The sequence below is a fragment of the Hetaerina americana genome, unplaced genomic scaffold (genome assembly GCF_022747635.1).
Source record: "Hetaerina americana unplaced genomic scaffold, ioHetAmer1.1.p SCAF_300, whole genome shotgun sequence".
Taxonomy (NCBI): Eukaryota; Metazoa; Arthropoda; class Insecta; order Odonata; family Calopterygidae; genus Hetaerina; species Hetaerina americana.
Window position 1 is genome coordinate 161,918 of NW_027286876.1, and position 19,910 is coordinate 181,827.

The following is a 19,910-nucleotide window of genomic DNA, read 5'->3' on the forward strand; positions in this document are numbered from 1 at the left end:
CTACTCCTATCTTCTGCAATGTACTAATCCAGGTCAAGGCGAATGATTTTCACACTCTGAAATTGTTGCATTGAAATTCACATTAGCGGATGACTACGTTAAAAGTTACTGTTGCGGCATCTCCCGCAGTTTCTTTGGAATAATTCTGCTCAATTCACACCATCAAGTGCCTGCTTATTAACCACAAGAAAAAATACACTCATATTGCATTCCATGTTCCTCTCTATCAATGACCTCATTACTGCTTTCGCATCACCCGTGCCTTGTCTACTCCCTCAGCTTTATTTGATTTCAATTCCCTTAATGCTCGCCATCAAGTACCCCTGGACACAGGCTATCCTCATCTATGCCATATTATATTTCTATGTCTAATCTTCTAATCTAGCTGGCTTAATGTCTTGACCATGCGGTTCTTCCATACATATATTCCCTCCCTCTCCCTAAATCTTTTACAGTACAGCTAATAATTTTATTGCCTTTTCTTTTCCTGTCAATCTTTCTAATCGGCTCATCCATAATTCATGCTTTACTTGACCTTTCCTTATTTACTGTTACTTTAGTTTCTTTTGTGATGTTTGATATCCATTTTTTGATACTATTATTTTTCCTCTATTGTACACAGCTCCCTGTACTCACTCATAATTTTCTCTAGAGTCTGCTGATACTCCTTCCTTGTGGTTTCTGCTAATGCTTCCAAATTGAATTTCCTAAAATGCCTTCCCTGATTTATCTTTTTCAATCATATGCTACAATTCATTATTCGGAGTCATCACTTTAAATCCTAGAAATCAAATTATATATTTTCACAAAAATTATTTTCTGCATTAAGATCTCTTGGAGTTTTTGGTGCAGAATGAATAATTTCATTTGTTGATATGCAAAGCACAGAATGCATGAAATAAATAACCGCATTGAACCATTCTAATATTATTTCACAGAATCCTTCTTCAACTTTCCCAGAATATTACAGTTTATTACTTGGAAAATATAAAATATGTTTTCATGGTACCTATGTACTTCCATTAAATTCAAATATTAGCCTTTCCGGTCCACTTTCTGCTCACAATCATTAATACTAGTATATGACTTAATGATGGTCTCAAAATTCTCCATTCCTTTTCAGCCTTTATTCATGCCGAAGTTAATAATCACCAATTTTCGTTCCACAGGGACCAGAATGTCCTCTTCTCCTTTAGTTTCCTGTGATCTTTCCAAAATATTTAGATATGACAGCATGGTTTAATGAAGACTCGAGTAGAACAGAAAATACTGAAAATGACTTCCAAGAACCATCAGGCCCCTTAATATTTAATTGTATTGAACATTTCAAGAGAATTTTAAAAATATTTTTAATTGAACTCTTAGGCACTAGTTTTTCATTGTCTCTGATCATGTGGTAAATATCTTAAAGAACTTACCAAATTTTCACACCAGCACCTCCATTTTATTCCCTTTTCGAAAGATTTTTATTTGTCCCGGTTGCACTTCAGGTAAACCCATACACTTAAAGCTGAATAACACAGTCTGTTGTCCAAAATTAGCTTCAAACCTAGGTTGAGTATGGGAGAAACAACAATTATCCACCTATGGGCCTTCATCCTAGCCAGTGTATACAGAATGAACTCACAGAAATGCACAGGAGGGAAGGAACATTGTGTAACTCACTCAGTACTGATGTTCACCTCCGGTGGTTTCCCCATTGCATTCTGCACCACTAAAAAGAGCTTAGTCACTATCTCTATCACATGTCCAGTCTGGAACACAAAGTCTCCCTTCTTCTTGCCCATGTCACTCTGAAATAGGCATCCAGGAATGTTTTGGCTGCTCATCGCTTCATTAGCGGGGCTACTCTGCAAGCATACAATGAGAGGGACAGCCACAAGGGGTGCAGGGTAAGAAGCAATAGCCTACCACAAATACACACAAACTCTAGCAGCAACTAAGAAAAGTCAAAAAACAATCATATAGCTTTCCTCCATTGTGTCACTACATTGAGAGAATCTTTCAACTGAATATATGAGCCGCCACAGCATACCATTAGACTACAAGTATTTTCAATAGAGACTCAGGTGTGATGTGGTTGAATCTTTCCATAATTCCACAGAGAAAAACACTCGAAATTTTCCACTTACTACAGCACTATTATTTAGTCAAAAATTGCGTGTTTTCCTCTGTTTCTGTCGTCACAAATATTTTATTAATTTTTTTGGTGAGAGTTACTGCAATGTTTACCTCCCTTGTGGTCATTTTTTGGCGTCAAAGATCAAAGAACTTAATTTTTACCAAATTTAATGGAAGCATGAGGATGGCTGTTTAATGTTTACCTGTAATAAGTTTTATAACATTAAATACATACATGTACACTGTTTTATTATTTAAGATCATAAAATAATTATTATGTTATGAAATTCATTATAATTATTCATATGGTCTTTTGGAAAAACTTCAAGTCCATAATATGTAGTCCATTATCATTATGTAATGTTTATGGTGAGTAATTAACACTGAATATGTTTACTATATAACAGATTTAACTTACAAAAAATTGCTTAATAATGTGCTCTATAAATAAGCTCATGGCTCACTTTACAATTGAATGCTTCCATAATAATTATTCATAACATTGGAAAGTTCACTTATCATAGGATTTTCTGATCACACCACAGTTTTGCTGATTTTCATGCTGTGAAAAATTGTGTACCCATCGCAATGCCTTCTATAAATTATGTCCCATAGTAATTTATGAACTCTGAAACAATGCATGTATTCATTATTGCTCTGTTGTTACTTTGGCCTAACTCAGTAGATGAATTGATCAATAGTTAGAGTTTGAAAAATGTATGATATGATGCAGTTTGAAATGTATTTCCCATCAGCAGAGTGGTCTTTAACTATTGTGCCTGACCACAGAACAAATACAACTAGATATAAATCACCAAACTGCAGACCACAAACAAGAGAGCACCAAGAATTACTCCCTGCCATTCAAAATGTTGTGAACTTTTCAATAGAGCAGTTTCTTAATAAAATTAAGAATACAATGTACCTTTCCACTGTCCTTTATTTGCGTACAACCGGTTTCAACGCTCAAGCATCATCATCAAGCTACCTGATGATGATGCTTGAGCGTTGAAACCGGTTGTACGCAAAGAAAGGACAGTGGAAAGATACTTTGTATTCTTCATTTAATTAAAATGAATTTCCACAAGGTTGAGCCGGGAACAATTGAATAGAGCAGTTTCTCTTCATGAGAGTGATTCAGGATGATAATGCATTGGATTTTCGAATTCCAATTAAAATTTCAAGTTTTTTATGAATGAGGAATTTTATGTGAGAAAACCAAAATTTGCAATATTATCATTTGAAGAAGCCTATGGAGCCATTTGGGAGAAAGCAGAGAAAGAACAGAGAATTAAAATGCCACAAGATACATCAAAATCTGACCCTGGGCAATGACATGAGTGCATTTCATAGGTTACGCTGGTGAGCAGCAGGCATTATGAAAGTTCGAATTGTTTTGTATACAATTACACCAAATATATATAAAGAAACACGCATTGGGGGCCAAAAGGGTGGAGTCCTTCGATTAGCAATGTAGCAATAGGATAGTAGAATGTACCTGATGTTGCGAAGGCTTAAAACAAGGTGCATATTATACGTGTTGATAAGAATACCTTTTACAACAAGAATACCTTATATATATATATATATATATATATATATATATATATATATATATATATATATATATATATATATATATAAAATATACATACATACATACATATATATATATATATATATATATATATATATATATATAATATACATACATATATATATATATATATACATATATATATATATATATATATATATACATATATATATATATATATATATACTATATATATATATACATATATATACATATATATATATATATATATATATATATATATATGTATATGTATATGTATATATATATATATGTATACTCATATATACAGAAACATATATAAGGAAAAGGGATAGGAACACGTATAAAGGACGAACACAATAGAGGTGGGGAAGGCGGAATCGAACGGATCACAAGAGTAAAAATATTTCCTCAACCGGGACTCGAACACCGGATCTTTCCACTTGCCGGGCGGATGCTGATATTTTTACTCTTGTGATCCGTTCGATTCCGCCTTCCCCACCTCTATTGTGTTCGTCCTTTATACGTGTTCCTATCCCTTTTCCTTATATATGTTTCTGTATATATGAGTATTTATTCGCCGTTTGGCGGGATTTCGTGTTTGAATGTATATATATGTATATATATATATATATGTATATATATATATATATATATATATAATATACATATATATATATATATATATATATATATATATATATATATATATATATATATCTATATATATAAAATACATATATATATATATAGAAAATATATATATGGGAAATCAGGAGGAGGTTACTCTAATTTTCATGTACTGTAGCCGCTCAGTCCAGTGTAAGATTTAGGCTCAATCCAAGCTTTACAACATTTTCCAGAAAGATTATGATTTGAGTGACAATGTACATGTGTGTGTATCAGAATACTTGCATGTACCTATGGTGTCAAGTTTGACTGCAAACATAAATCATAGAAGAAGTTGGACGACATCTTTTGGGGTTTTAACATAATTTTTTCAATAGATATGCATGCATCAACAGTTGGTGATTATCCATGTTTAAAATCACTCTTTTACTTATTAAAGAAGCGTTTAATAAACAGAAAATTAATCAATACTTGCCCCATGCATCAAAGGAAGTAGAATTTTTTAAGAGAAAAATATTAAACACACTCCAATATGTATGCTTCCTTAACCTTGTACAATTAGAGTAAAAATAAAGAATAATATCATAACCTACCTCATGCAAGAAAAACACCGGCATTGAGCAAGGAATAATATTAACATTCATCTCCGAGCTCAGGGACCCTACAAGGAGACTCCTTCATTAAAGTTCCCCCTGTAATATCCCAATGCTGAGAGTTGCTGAGGAGTCTTAACATTGGTACTGAACACCTTAGTGGACCACAAATAGACTGGTAGTGGACTAATTGATTTGGTGCATGATTGTTTTAAATAATTGAATCTGATTTATAAAAAATAGACGTATACATTTTGAAGGTTCATATCAGTATGAGGTTATTCTATAAAATGGCAAAATATCAGCCCACACAGTTGAAACTTCTACTTTAAAACATATTCCCTGAACTTTAACTATGATTCTTCCTGCATTTTCTAACAACTATATGCATATGTTTTAAAGTTCAGCCTGAGTTAGAGTGGCAATATGCCCCAGTGCTAACAACAAGAAAAGCAGAGTCCTTCCTAGAGAACGTGTGTTGTTTCAATCAGATTGGTTGGCTCCACGAAGAAGAGCAGACAGCAAGATAGAAATTAGACACACGGAAATCTCAGGGAGCACATGGATCACCAGTAGCATATGGCAAGCAAAAATGTGCTTAATTTTCTTCAATGAGCATTTCTAGTGACTTGCATTAAAATAATGCTGTTGGCTGTCAGTTCTAATAATGTATGGTGCATGCTTACATTGGCAGAAATATTTTAGCTAGTACCATTTAAAATACAATGAATACATATTCATTACAGTATAAGTATTCAATATTACTACAATCATGAGAGGGGAAATCTTTTACAGGTTATAAAAGCTGAAATTATACTTTCCCAATGCAAATACAATAACAACACAAATAAACACATGTTGATGTTTTAGGACTTCAGCACTAGCACATATCAACTAATTACGCATTTCAAATTAATTACGACACAAAATAGAATGGAGGCTACGAATGTTAATAGATAATTAAACTATCGATGCTTTACCTGGGCTATTATTGTACATTTTAGATTTTATCCATTCAAAGAGAAATGAATAATTAAGAAGTGTGTACAAGACAACATTTCCCATTATTCATGCCACATTGATTCATGCAATCTCATTTCAGAGAGTCAAAAGAGTCACATACTGTTCATATTATAATTTAAATATTTCATAAGACATAAATGCCAATGATCCCAAATATAATTAATCAAATGCCGATATTTTTTCAATCAACAATACTTACTGCTCTAACATGAAACACTGCAACATCATCCAAAAATGGACTCAATGAAAGTCTGTATATTTCGGCAGCAGGCACTCTGTACTTCACTTGCAAAGTTCTTTGGTCTAATATCAACATAGAGCTGGTAGAGAGGACAAACAAGATTGGCACAAACTAAAAAGAAAAAAGATATATATCACTTCAAAAACAAAATAATTTAATAATAAAAATCTTTTGACATAAAATCTGAAGAAATCTTGAGAAAATATTTTTCCATTGTAAACCATTGAGAAATCACTCATCCTTTACATTCATACCATTTCATCAACACTTGAAGAGGAAAGAATTTTCAAAAATATATGTTGCATTGCTCTTGGTTGAAATTCCTAAGTTTGGCTAATGTCAATTTTGATTTATTTTGTGTAGGCGGATCATACTTTTACAAATACATGATTCTCAAATTATAATGCACTGATGGTGGCAAAGAGTTGAATCAGGTGGAAAAATAAAGTTACTATAAAGGGAACACAAGCCATGTATCAGTAAAACCATTACCTTATACAGAAAAAAATGATAATCAATATATAGGTAGCTACTGTAGGAGTGAACAATCTTATTTACATTTCCAGTATTGAGACATTTAGTGATATTGTCTTAGGGATCTCCGAATAATTTGGGATACAGTACTAGTGATCTGATTATGGTTCCACATCTTACTATGGTGGGTCGCGGTAGTCCAGGGGTAGAGCATTGGACTACTGACTGGAGGGTCCCAGGTTCAATTCCCAGGCATATCTCCTGGCCCCCCTACCCTGATGTGTGAATTTCACACGCCTTATGGGGCTTGGTACTGTGTGAACTGTACCATCACCTACCAAACCGACCTTCGGGTGGATAACTGAGTCTATGGTTATATCTTACTATGCTAAATGGCATTTGAAGTGCACACATCAATACGGTGGCCAGAGAGGCCAGTCCCCCTCCCTCCGCTACTTGCAGTTTCCAAAAAAGAGAAGGTTCTCATAAAACCATACTAAGCTAGAGTGAATCTATGGATCTCATCACATGATAATTGGATTTGAACTTGGGCCCTCTATTTAGGAGCTGAATGCTGGGCTACTAAACTCATTCCTCAAATAAGTACCTTTATCTAAATATTATATGTAGGCATATGGTCCTCCATTCTCTTGATATATTTTAAGCTATCAAAGTATTCCTTAGGATGATTAATTGCATTTGGATAAAAAACATGACTTGATAAGTTGCTCAATGCAAAGAAAAACACATATTTTGCAGATAATTAATTTAAAAAAAACAATAATTGGTTGACATTTAAATTAAAATAAATAATAAATTCCTACAGAGCAAATTTGTTTGTTATTGCCGTATTTAACTTACCTTTTTAAGCACAGTTCTGGCTGAGAAAAATTTCCAATGAAATATGCAGATTTTTCATTGGAATGCCTCCCTCTCTACCTCCAGAGTTGGTTTTAGCTTACTCAAACGCTTTATGAAGATGCGAGTGGCAAAAATAATATATTTTGTAGGATCTTAACTGCTTAAAGCTAACAGCTCAACATTGTTTCCTAAAGAACCTGTGCTGAGCTGATTACATTCTTAAATACATCAAATATGTTGAAAAATGAATATAGACATTAGAATAAAAAATATAAAAACATTAGAAACACACCAAGTCAATAATATGGCAAAAACAAGTTTTTCTCAAAACAATTAAAAATAAAACCTGAAAACATGCATCTTCAATTCCCATTGACATATATGAGAGCCTTTAACTTACATAGGGCCATGTTTCCATAATTTAGTTTGGAACCAAACTTTGAATGGAAACAGAACATTTCTCTGGGTAAATCATCTTATCCAATGAAAGCAACAACTTCATATTGGAAAGTAATGACTGGAAACATTTTTATTGTCTATCCAGGGCAGTTATATTGACACCAGGCAAAAAATGATCTAATCTCGAGGGGCAAAGTGGAGGTTATTTGCAAATGTATTCACTTCAATAATTGGTGAAAAATACAGAGAGAATCCTACAAAGTAAAAAAAAAACTTTTATCTCATTTTCACACCTACATGAAAAATTAAAAGAATATTTTAAACCAATTCAGTTCCTCTCATTAGACAGGTAAGCCTGAGTCAAGTAATATAAGCTATATGATGATAACTTGTATTTTTAGTAATTTATCATGAGCAAAGTGAAAGAAAGTGCATTTTATTCATAAATTACACCAGGTGAATGTAGCAAGATAGCAGATGAATATTCAGAGCTTATGCATGTGGTGGCTGGAAACTTTATAGACCTGCCAAGAATTCAGCATGAAAAGTGAAAGATTCAGCAAGGAGTAATCTTCAGAAGGGATCAAAGGGTCATTGTAGTCAGGACAAATATAGCTGGATCTTGCCCGATACGCATATAGAGTAAAATCCTGCAAAATTCTAGTAGGATTACTGGGGGTGTCCCATTGGATCCTTGACGAATGAAGCCAGAATATTGCCTTAGCAGTATACATAGTGGCATGAAAGTTTCCCTCTTAGTCTAGTTAGTTCTGGCTAGATCCAGTTAGCTATAAGAAGTTCCTATTTTAATTTCCCTTATTCAACCTCAAGAGTTTCATTTGATCAATCATGATTTCTTTCACCCACACACATACATATATCTATCATATTTTCAATGTATAGATCATGCTAGTCCAGTTGGAAGTGGCCAATTATTAGCTGTAATTCATTACCAAAGTGAAAGAATGAATCTTAGGTTCCCTCAAATATCACGGGGAATATGACCAGGAACATTTCAATTGCAGTGGAGGATTGTCATACATGCCTTCAGAAGATTCCAGGATAATCCCTGGGCATATTCAAAAGTTATTAATTTTTTAGTAAATGCATTTTGAAAGAGTTATTTTATTTTAATATCCATATAAATGACAGCTTTTATTTCCAATGTCTTTTACAATGGAAGAGCTGATACAACCTTTAAATTCATTTTATAATAAATTTGGGGGAAGTCAATTACTGTACCTTGATAGAGAAAATTAATTATAAAAACCAAAAAACAAAAGACTGCTGACTTTCAATTTTGTTATTAAAGCGTACAATTGAGAAATACATCCACTTAATTTTTCTTCTTCACCCAATGAAAAAAATCTCTCTCTGGAACTATAACTTTCAATTATAAATAATCAAAATAGTTATTGTAGGTAAGATCATTGGCTGCTTTTGCATTTGTGCCAGTTGGATAGGCAACACAATTGACAGAAAACCTCAAATGGTAATGCTGTACTTTCACCATCTTTTGATTATGTCATACAGCCCAAAGAGCTACTGATCAGAGCTTGATTTTGAGGAAGAGAAAAGAGGGGAGGGAGCAAAAGTGGATGACCTGCAGGTTTCGCACAGTTTCATCTTCCACTGCACTCAAATATTCATAAGCTCAAGCTTCTACAGAGCTGCAGTCTCAAACCAGAGACGGGGGCCAAGTCCAGATCCAAAAAAATCACAGCTATATTTCACTTAGATAGTCCAAATCTGCCCAATACAGGATTGCAATACTTGAAATTATGTACTTTGCTTTTCAACGACACAATGCATTGACACTAAGCCATCAAGTACACAGTGGCGGAATATGAAAACAACACCACATGAAAAGAGTAATGGTATTTTAAAAACGTTGAAACAGTGGTCACACATTAAAAAATGAGTCCTTTTAGTAATTGATACCACATTGATCATGCTAGCACCCAGATTTCATTTTGCTAAAGCAATATTTTGGCACTAAATTTGGACGACTAATTGAGACTTTTGGGAGGCCATCGGGCTTTTCTAGTCTAGCACTGAGCTTCTGGAGATAGCACAACCCATGGACATCCATGAGAAAACCCAGGCAGGAGGGACTTGTGGTGCGTGAAGAAAGGACAGGCAAGGAGGGAAAGCAGGCTATGAGCTTTAAACTGCATCACAGAAAAATAGTGAGACACTTGTGTAATAATGAACAGGATAGTATACATAAAGAGTTTGAATGAATATTGATTGAATGATGGTCAGGGAATCAGTGGTGGGAGTGTGTCAGCAGGGTCTACTTCATACCAGTAAAATAAAAAACCTAATCTTGACAACCATGTTCACTTCTATGTTAGCCTCATGGGAATCATGGCTAATTGTCAGGTGATCACTTTTACAGCACATCTATCTTTTGAGGACCAAAGTAGCTTTCCTACAATCTCAGGGGATTAAATATTTGGATGATAAATTTTATATTGGTTGAATGCACTAATGTTTAGTGATTTAAGAGAAATATTGATAAACTGTAACTTACTTTCCCACTAGATCTGGTGATTTTGTGGATAATGTCTGCAAACACAACATACTGGTCATTTGTTTCCACACATATCTTCTTCCATTGAACATTTTGGCGTAATCTGACATAATCACCAAGAAATGGATGCGAGACACTAGGGAAAGAAAATAGTTACCTTATTAGAACAAACTTTGCAACAATAAACTAAAAATTGACTATTATTGCAACTATCTCTAACACGTGTTCAGCAACTTTCCATTAAATTTACAATGATAGAGCATATTACAAATTTCAGGAAGATAAACTTCATTCAAGAATACATTATGCAATGGTGCACATTAAATTTTACCAATGACATTGCATAGAGTCCCACAGCTTATCACAACACATTCCTGAACAGCCTCAACATTATTGATCGGAAATTGATTAAAAGTTATTTACAAGGTCCCATGAATAGCACGGTATAGAGGTTACAAATACATCAGACTCAGTCCATCTTGCTACCTCAAATGAGCAGGGTAAGTAGGACTGAGAAACTGATACGCAATTAGGATAGAACAGGCACGATGGAAGACAAGCAATGGAAAGAGAAATGGGCCAGAGGAAACGAATAGAATTATGACCTTTGCAGTTGAAAAGGCTTCTCTGTAAAATGTTCAACCAGATTCTTCTTGAAGGAGATGAAATACTGGAAAAATGGTGTTTATAATAAATATCCACAATTTATAAAAAACGAAGTAAGACAGTCCCTAATAATTATAGGAGCATTAGTGTAATGGCATACATTGGTAGAATTTTGAGCAGCAATCTAAAAGGTATGCTGGAACATGAGATTGAAGGGAAGATCAGACAGGGTTCACTATGGGACGGGGTGGTTCACAGGGGACTGTATCTTGTATGTGTGAATCATATTTTTAGTCTCTCGCAAATAAGTTAGAAGATGCACACTAAGAATCGGGGTTCGTTTGATATTTGTGGATCTTGAGAAGTTGCATCTCAAGCTGGAGTTTAGATAAACAAGAAGTTCTCTGCTTCATATCAAACATCTAAAGGACTTAGAACAGGCCTTCTCAAAATACATACATGTGCAGAATGTGTGGGATCAATGGAATGAATCTTGGGGGGAATGGGCATCCCCTTTAGGCACAAAACAACATACTCTCTACCATTTGCAGATGACCAAGCATTGATTACTCAAAGTCAGCAGGATGCTAATTTTTTTATGAAAAAGTTATTATAAGCCTTTAAAGGAGGAGCACTTTGAATGTATATGGAGAATACAGAATATAGTATTTGCTAGTAGAAGGAGATGGAAAAGATATTTATATGCCCCAAAGAACTGTCAAGGAAGTAAAACACTTTTAAGTATTTAGGCTTCTTTACTCACAAATCCGTATGGCAAGTAAGAATACAGAGCAGTACAGGCAAGAAAAGTAATTAAAATATTAAATAAGGCCTTGAATAGAGTTATATCTAAGGAAATAAAGAAGACAATCCAGTGAATAATAGTTAGGAGCATAGTGTCTTACTGCGCAGTGAGCTGGGCTATGAGTAAACTCTTTAAAAGTAAATGCAAGCTGTGGTGATGGAGGGTTAAGGAGGCGAGATGGGACACCACGATATCAGGAAACAAATGAAGGTATTAGACAGGGAATGGACATAAAAGAATTGGTGGTACAAAGGATTGAGAGATGAGCTCTCCAACTCTTGGCCACATTCAAAGAATGGACAAGGAAAGAGGGCCACAAACTGCACGAATGGTTACCACCCGAAAGAAGGAAACATTTACGGCTTAGGAAAACATGGAGAGCAGAGTAGTAGTAGTAGTTTTGAGGGGAGGCGACCGACAGCTAAGGTCATTTGCGCCATAGGGGATGGACAGGAAAGGATGAAGGGTGGAGAGAAACCCGGCGTCGGCATTAGCCTACTCTTTACGAAAGGCGCCAAGGGGTCCGCAGCTTAACGTCCCATCCGACGGACGCCGTACTCACTCAAAGTGCCCTCCACAAAACACCTCAAGTTGGGATCGAGATACCTCTGAAAAATATTCAACACCGCCGGGATTTGAACCCGCGCCCTCAGGGTGGGAAGCCAGTACGTTAGCCCCCGCACCATCTCGATCCCCTGGAGAGCAGAAATAAACTAAATGATGAAGGATCAAGGCCTGGCAGAGGAAGATTGCAAACAATAGTAAGGCTGGAAGATGGGAATACAGGGTAATAAACTGAAAAGTGGAGAGTCTTCCCTTAAAATTAATAAGGAGAATCAATTATCTGTACTGAAAGGGGAAGAATGTAATGTATTTGTTTTTCTCTCTGTGACATACCACAACAATTATATCAGGGTAGTTAGAAGGGTTCTTGGAGTCGTCACCAGATGTCAGTGCTAGTGCAACGAGTTTCCTGCGTGGTAATCCTTCAAGAATCAACACACAATGTGTCAGTGTTCTAGGAAGAGAGGGGTGGTGCAGATGCCTTTCAATTGCTGTTCACATGCATTGATTTGTAAAGATGGAAAAAATGGAGATTTGAGCAGTGATTATATAATTTGTAAAGAAAGGAATGAAAGCAAACGAAATTCATGGTGACTTTCATAACACTCTGGGGGACTCGGCTCCTTCATATTCAACTGTTGCAAAGTGGATTAACGAGTTTAAGTTTGGTCGGGAAAGCTTAGATGATGATCCACCCAGTGGTTGACCAAAATGTGCCACAGCCCCAGAAATTATTGCAAAAGCACATAAAAAGGTCCTGGAGGATCGAGAACTAGAAAAGGGAGAAATTGCTGAAGCTGTATGGATATCACCTGACAGGGCATATCACATTTTAACAGTGGAATTGAATGTGAACAAATTATCTGCTAGAGGAGTGCCACAATTCTTGATGTAGGATCACAAACGCATCGCATTGGAAATTTCCTAGCAATGTTTGACTCATTTTAAGAGCAACCAACAAGATTTTCTGCATCGGTTTGCGATCACAGATGACACTTGAGTCCACTATACCCCAGAGACAGCAGTCAAAGCATTTGAAACCTGTTGATTCACCACCACCAAAGAGAGCAAAGGCAATACGGTCAGCCGGGAATGTGATGGCTTCAGTTTTATGGGCAAAATTTTCTGGACAATGCTTCACTGACCTTCTGGAAAATGCGAATGATTTTTACACTCTGAAATTGTTGCATTGAAATGCACATTAGCGGATGACTCCGTTAAAAGTTACTGTTGCGGCATCTCCCGCAGTTTCTTTGGAATTTGTCAAAGTGAAAACACCGTAAGTGTTTAAAGTTGGCTTTAACCTCGTGGACTGTGGCGCGTCGCGCACGACTACAAATGCCTGTGACATTGTATGTACGGTATTTCGTCACAACATATTGTTCCTTTAAAAAGCCCCAAAATTTCAGAGTTTAAGAGGACGCCTCGGTAGCTTAAGTGGCTAAAGCACTCGACCGGATATTGAGGGATCTGGGTTCGAATCCCAGTCAAGGCGAATGATTTTTACACTCTGAAATTGTTGCATTGAACATCACTTATAGTATTCAATTGTTCCCGGCTCAACTTTGTGGAATTTCATGTTCATTAAATGAAGAACAACATGTATATTTCCACTGTTCTTTATTTACATACAACTAGTTTCAACGCTTAGGTGTCATAATCAGGTACAAATTACCTGTCTCTCACCCACCCCTCCTCTCCCTCATGAATGGCATTAAAATGGACCGCAACTTGATTAATTTGTACCTGATGATGATGCTTAAGCGTTGAAACTAGTTGTATGTAAATAAAGAACATTGGAAATATACATTGTGCTCTTCATTTAATGAACATCACTTATGCCTCAGCCATTAATAAGTTCAATTATAACAAACACTAAGCAGGTAATAAAATGCATTACTTTATGGCATTACCTATTTTCATGCATGACTAAACTTATGTTAAAAGCAGCATGAGATCCTTTTTTTAATAATGTTCTCATCTTTTATGAAAACATGTAAAAACTGTCAAAATATCTACTAAAAGAGAACTTTTTTGATCACTAATACCATAAATGTTTTTGATCCTCCACTTGCAGAGTCAGAATTCAATACAATTCATGTATTATACAAGTACAATGACCTCACCTTCTGGGATAAGATGCTTTCCGATCTTTGAATATAATACTAGCTGTAACCTTTTCCCTCATTCGGTTCCTTGCTGTTTGGTCGAATTTGAGCCGATACTTGTGACACTGCAATTAAAGCAATACACAATATTGTTACAAAATATAAAAGTATTAATACAAGAATACACAGTGAATGGTATAAAAAAAATTAAACACAAAAAACAGTTAAGGGGAGTTACATACTAATTTCTTTTAAATTCCTAGGAAAGCACATATGCTAGAGAGCTCAAATTTATGAGCATTTACCCATGGGGACAACAAAATTTTAAAAATAAAATAAATCAAGCCAAAAAGCCTTTAAGAAGAATATGCTAGTTTCCAGATTTCAGAGACATTATATTTCAATAAAGATGAAAGCCATAAGAACTTCAACCTATTTACGTATATTTTTGTATTCGAACTTTCCCAGAGAGAGCATAAGATGTTCGTTTCACAAAAAAATTTGAAGAGTGATTTTCAGTGGGAAAGGGATGATCTGGAATTTCATAGACATGCTGAGGTCATTTCCCTTCTTATGTTGGTGCAGGTGGATGTGATTGAAATGCCATTAAGCAATAATCATTAACCATTCAAACACTAAATTTGAAATTTAATATTAATATTTAAGAGTGGTACTTTTGGTTAGATTTGCACGCATTCAACCATGCAGTACTGACTCTTCACAATGCATTAATTTTTTATTTATCAATTAATTCTAAAGCAGCCGTCTTGGTACTTACATTGAACTGTTATCCAATTCATAACAATGGCAACAATCACAAACACCCAAGCTCAATCGATGGAAAACCACCATTGGGGGGGGGGGGGGAATAAAATCTGGATTGGACCCTGAGGGCTTTGTCACAACATAACTAAGGCTAGAAAAACTATTACTATTATATTGATTTTGCTATCATGTGTAGTGATTTTTTTATTAAATCAGTATATTTTAATATAACATACATCAATTTAATCATTACATATGTCGCTAGTATTGTATTTTTCTATCGATAACATGCACCTTCTGTATAACGCGAATGTAGAACTTTGCAGTTGAATTATCATGAATTTGTACACGCACCGTGCACCCAGAGCTCCATAGTTATCTTGAACATGTATAGATGCCGCGCATCTGTATTCACGTACGCATATATATATATATATATATATATATATATATATATATATATATATATATATATATATATATATACATTCAAACACGAAATCCCGCCAAACGGCGAATAAATACTCATATATACAGAAACAGATATAAGGAAAAAGGGATAGGAACACATATAAAGGACGAACACAATAAAGGTGGGGAAGGCGGAATCGAACGGATCACAAGAGTAAAAATATTTCCTTGACCGGGACTCGAACCTCGGATCTTTCCACTTGCCGGGCGGATGCTCTTAACCACTTGAGCTATCGAGGAAACGTAATATACCCTAAGATCCGTGGGTCTAATATGTCGCCAAGCGCCCCGATTCTTTAGCCAAGAGATGGCGTCAGGGGACTGTTTCACCCACCAAAGGAGAAATAGACAATACACAAGAGGAAAGGACAGTGGTTTAGAATTCATACAACATCATACAGGAAAGGAACAGTGCGTTTCGTGGCACGCATAGCCAGAAGAAAGAGATGAGCCACATTGGCCAAATACACATTCAAACACGAAATCCCGCCAAACGGCGAATAAATACTCATATATACAGAAACAGATATAAGGAAAAGGGATAGGAACACATATAAAGGACGAACACAATAAAGGTGGGGAAGGCGGAATCGAACGGATCATATATATAAATAAATAAATAAATAAATAAATAAATAAATAAATGAATAAATAAATAAATAAATAAATAAATAAATAAATAAATAAATATATATATATATATATATATATATATATATATATATATATATATATATATATATATATATATATATATATATATAATGTATAACACTTAGCACTAGTGGACACAGACAAAAACACAGAAACACAAAAAAAAAGAGACTCACTATTTTTCGAATTTTCGGTGGTCGTTGCCACCTTTATCAAGGAAGAGAGGGACGGAACTGCCAGAGTTCGGTCCCTCTCTTCCTTGATAAAGGTGGCAACGACCACCGAAAATTCGAAAAATAGTGAGTCTCTTTTTTTTGTGTGTTTTTGTGGTTTTGTCTGTGTCCACTAGTGCTAAGTGTTATACATTATTATTCACGTCCGTGAGACTTTCAAAAAGTGTTATATATATATATATATATATATATATATATATATATATATATATATATATATATATATATATATATATATATATAACACTTTTTGAAAGTCTCACGGATATATAATATATATATATATATATATATATATATATATATATATATATATATATATATATATATATATATATATATATAACACTTTTTGAAAAATACGTCTATGCTTGGATTTTTTCAATTTTCATTACCTAACGTGCATTGTCATTTTTTCAATCATTTGAACATTTTTGCATAGATAACGTGCCCGTTATCGATGGGAAAATACGGTACTATTAAACACAGATTACTCAGCTAAAACTTCAAAATATAAAATGAAATCATATTAATTAAAGATTTGAAGTTAATTCTTAAAAAATTATATTATGGCTTGCGTTCTAACACTATCATCCAAAAACTTAACATTAGAAAGACACATCTACATAAGTCTTTGGCACTACTCTGATGTGGATGTTATAATGATACTACCATTGACCTGGTAATGATAACGTTATAATTATGGTTGGCAAAATTTTGTAAAGGGTGTAAAATTGAATAAAAAAGAAGTTTTCTGAACAATGTCTACCAGTTAGTCCACCCATGTGAGTCTGGTAAGTAAGTCTTCTTTTGTCATCAGGTTTAAAAGGAGCAAAACTACAAAATTTCAAACAGCAACCATGCCCAAGGGAAGATTAGAACCCATGACCGGTATGTTTACATGTGGACATGTCACCCACCACACTAACCTGAACTGGCCACAATTTTTAACTGCTTAGTTTAGTTTGGATCAGCTAGCTCACTTGTGCCTTCACTGTAATGGTTTCAATATTGAAAATCTTCCATAATACTGTTTATAATGAACTAGAAACCATTCTGTCCATGAGGGTAAACTTTTAATTCACGGCTAATAATTCATACATTCATGCGATCATTAATGATTTCTTTTTGTCTTATATTTTTCTCAACTATTGTTTAATTTTTTGGTGCACACTCCTCACCAATAGATACACCATCTAACTAACAAAGCTAATGCAATGACATGATTATTTATTTGGAATTTTGGTTTTAGGTGTAGAAAACACGTCCACTCTGCAAGAATTTTATGAGACAATTACATTTTACTTAATAGTTAGAGAGATGTTTTCTGGATGCACTGCTAATCTAAACTGTAGGAGCCATACAAATAAATGCTAAAATAGCAAATTTAAATGAGCGGTTATAATTCATACCCTCCACTTGTGATGAACTCTTCTTAGAAGCAAGCTGGCATCTGCCAATCGACGCTGGTGACTATGAGGCCAATCCCTACTTATTGGAGAATCTGAAGGAAGCTGACATGATAATGTCAGAAGAAACTGCCTCCTCTTAAACAAAAAATAAAGTGTGAATTAGAACTATAAGTAAGTTATAAAACTGTGGTAGTAATTCTTAAATAGCTACATGACCCATGAACAGCAGAATATTGATAATTAATACCAAATTCTCACCTTCCATGACAGGTAGTGCTTTTGTATCACATTAACAGCCCATTCCACTTGCTTTCTATGCTTCAAAATTCTGTATTCTTCTCTAGCCTGTTAATATAAAAATTGAAGATTGCATCCGATCATTTGAAAAGACATTCATGAGTAAGCTAAAAGCAAGAAGCCAGTTAATGTAGGTGCCACCATGATTATGAATGTTGATCCACAAATATGTTACAAAAAATTAAATGTTTGCTGATATAATAATAATATTTATTAGTCATTAATTGAATCAAATACAGTTTACCCCTATTGACATACAATACCTCAAAACTGCAAAAAGTGGCTTTAGTAAAATTTCTCGCAAATGCTTAAATGCGACCATACCCACTCATGATGGGTTATCAAATAATTTTACGAATAGTGTCCCAAGTCTAGAATCGCACAAAACAAGGCTGGCAGCAACTTCTATGCCTCTGGCAAAAAGCTATTCATGATTGAAAAATATAGACATAGCTATTATATTCAATGATTTCAGGAGAGCAAAGAATTATTACCCTCAGGATTACTTAGGGGAGCCAGAAAAATGAAATTTTGAAATCCTTCATTTTAGAACAATGTCTTGAAGTGGTAAGCAAGAAATGTTTCTAATGACAAAGATCGATTCTAGGTACATGAAAAGTTGCATTATACAAATTTGTAAATTTAATGATTATTTAATAAAAACAAAAATTAAAAGGCTAATGATTTATCCTCTTGAAAAGAAACATCAAGCCATATCAAAATACCAAATCTACCAGTTTTATTACATGACGAAACCCTGCCTTGAAAATTTTCTCAGTTGGCAGCAATGGATAGAAAGCTGGTTAAGAGGCAAGATATAACAGAATTTCTCCTGTGTCTGAGGGATAATGCAAATATAGGTATGAAAATAACAGGAAAGAAAAGGCTTGAGCCTCAATGACTCGTTAAATTTATTGTACACAAAAGCTTAACAGTTTTCATAGAAAGGAATGAGGCATTTGTCACTGTCCCTGGTTTGGTCACATGTCCTGGAGAAAGTTTAACCTAAGGAACTATTCCATGACATAGCATCAAGAATTATGCATGAACACAAATGCAGGCACAAGGATATTCAATATTTAGGCAAATTAATGTTGATTCAAAAATTTACTCGGAACTAATGGGAAACCAGAAAATCTCCTTTAATTCTAGCGATAAAATGCAGTTAAAAAAAAGAGTTACTGCAAGTTCCCTACATTAATCCCTTGAGTATTATTTTCGTTGTAATTCCGTGTCAAGTACCCCTCACACTATGTGATTATGTAATTAGTTCTGTGAAGTTGCCATTAAATTGGAATCACATTTAATTGATATTTCAACTCTTAATGTAAGCATGATTCTCATAACAAAATTATGATTTGCACACTTAGTTTTCATACAGCCTACGTCCATGAGTGAGGCATACCCAGTGGTAATTGCATTGAAGAATGTACCACACAAATGAAATAACTTGGCCAACTGCTCCAGCCAACCCCTGCATATTTATTATGAATTTTCTTTAACCTTGCTATGGTGAATGTAAACTAGCGTAATTTCCC

At 34.6% G+C, this 19,910-nt stretch overlaps 1 protein-coding gene across 1 annotated transcript in view; it reads right to left on the bottom strand.

Moving 5' to 3' along the window:
• The window catches only part of LOC139691219 (unconventional myosin-Ib-like), a 65,278-nt gene that overhangs the window by 11,042 nt on the left and 34,326 nt on the right, over positions 1-19,910 (bottom strand). The window contains exons 16-22 of the mRNA XM_071588964.1: positions 18,334-18,420; positions 18,076-18,210; positions 14,559-14,665; positions 10,458-10,593; positions 6,146-6,298; positions 1,666-1,850; positions 1,419-1,549 (exon numbers count right to left, since the gene is read on the bottom strand). Of these exons, the coding sequence (XP_071445065.1) occupies positions 1,426-1,549; positions 1,666-1,850; positions 6,146-6,298; positions 10,458-10,593; positions 14,559-14,665; positions 18,076-18,210; positions 18,334-18,420 (927 nt within the window). The 3' untranslated portion in view covers positions 1,419-1,425. The remainder of the gene's footprint in view (positions 1-1,418; positions 1,550-1,665; positions 1,851-6,145; positions 6,299-10,457; positions 10,594-14,558; positions 14,666-18,075; positions 18,211-18,333; positions 18,421-19,910) is intronic.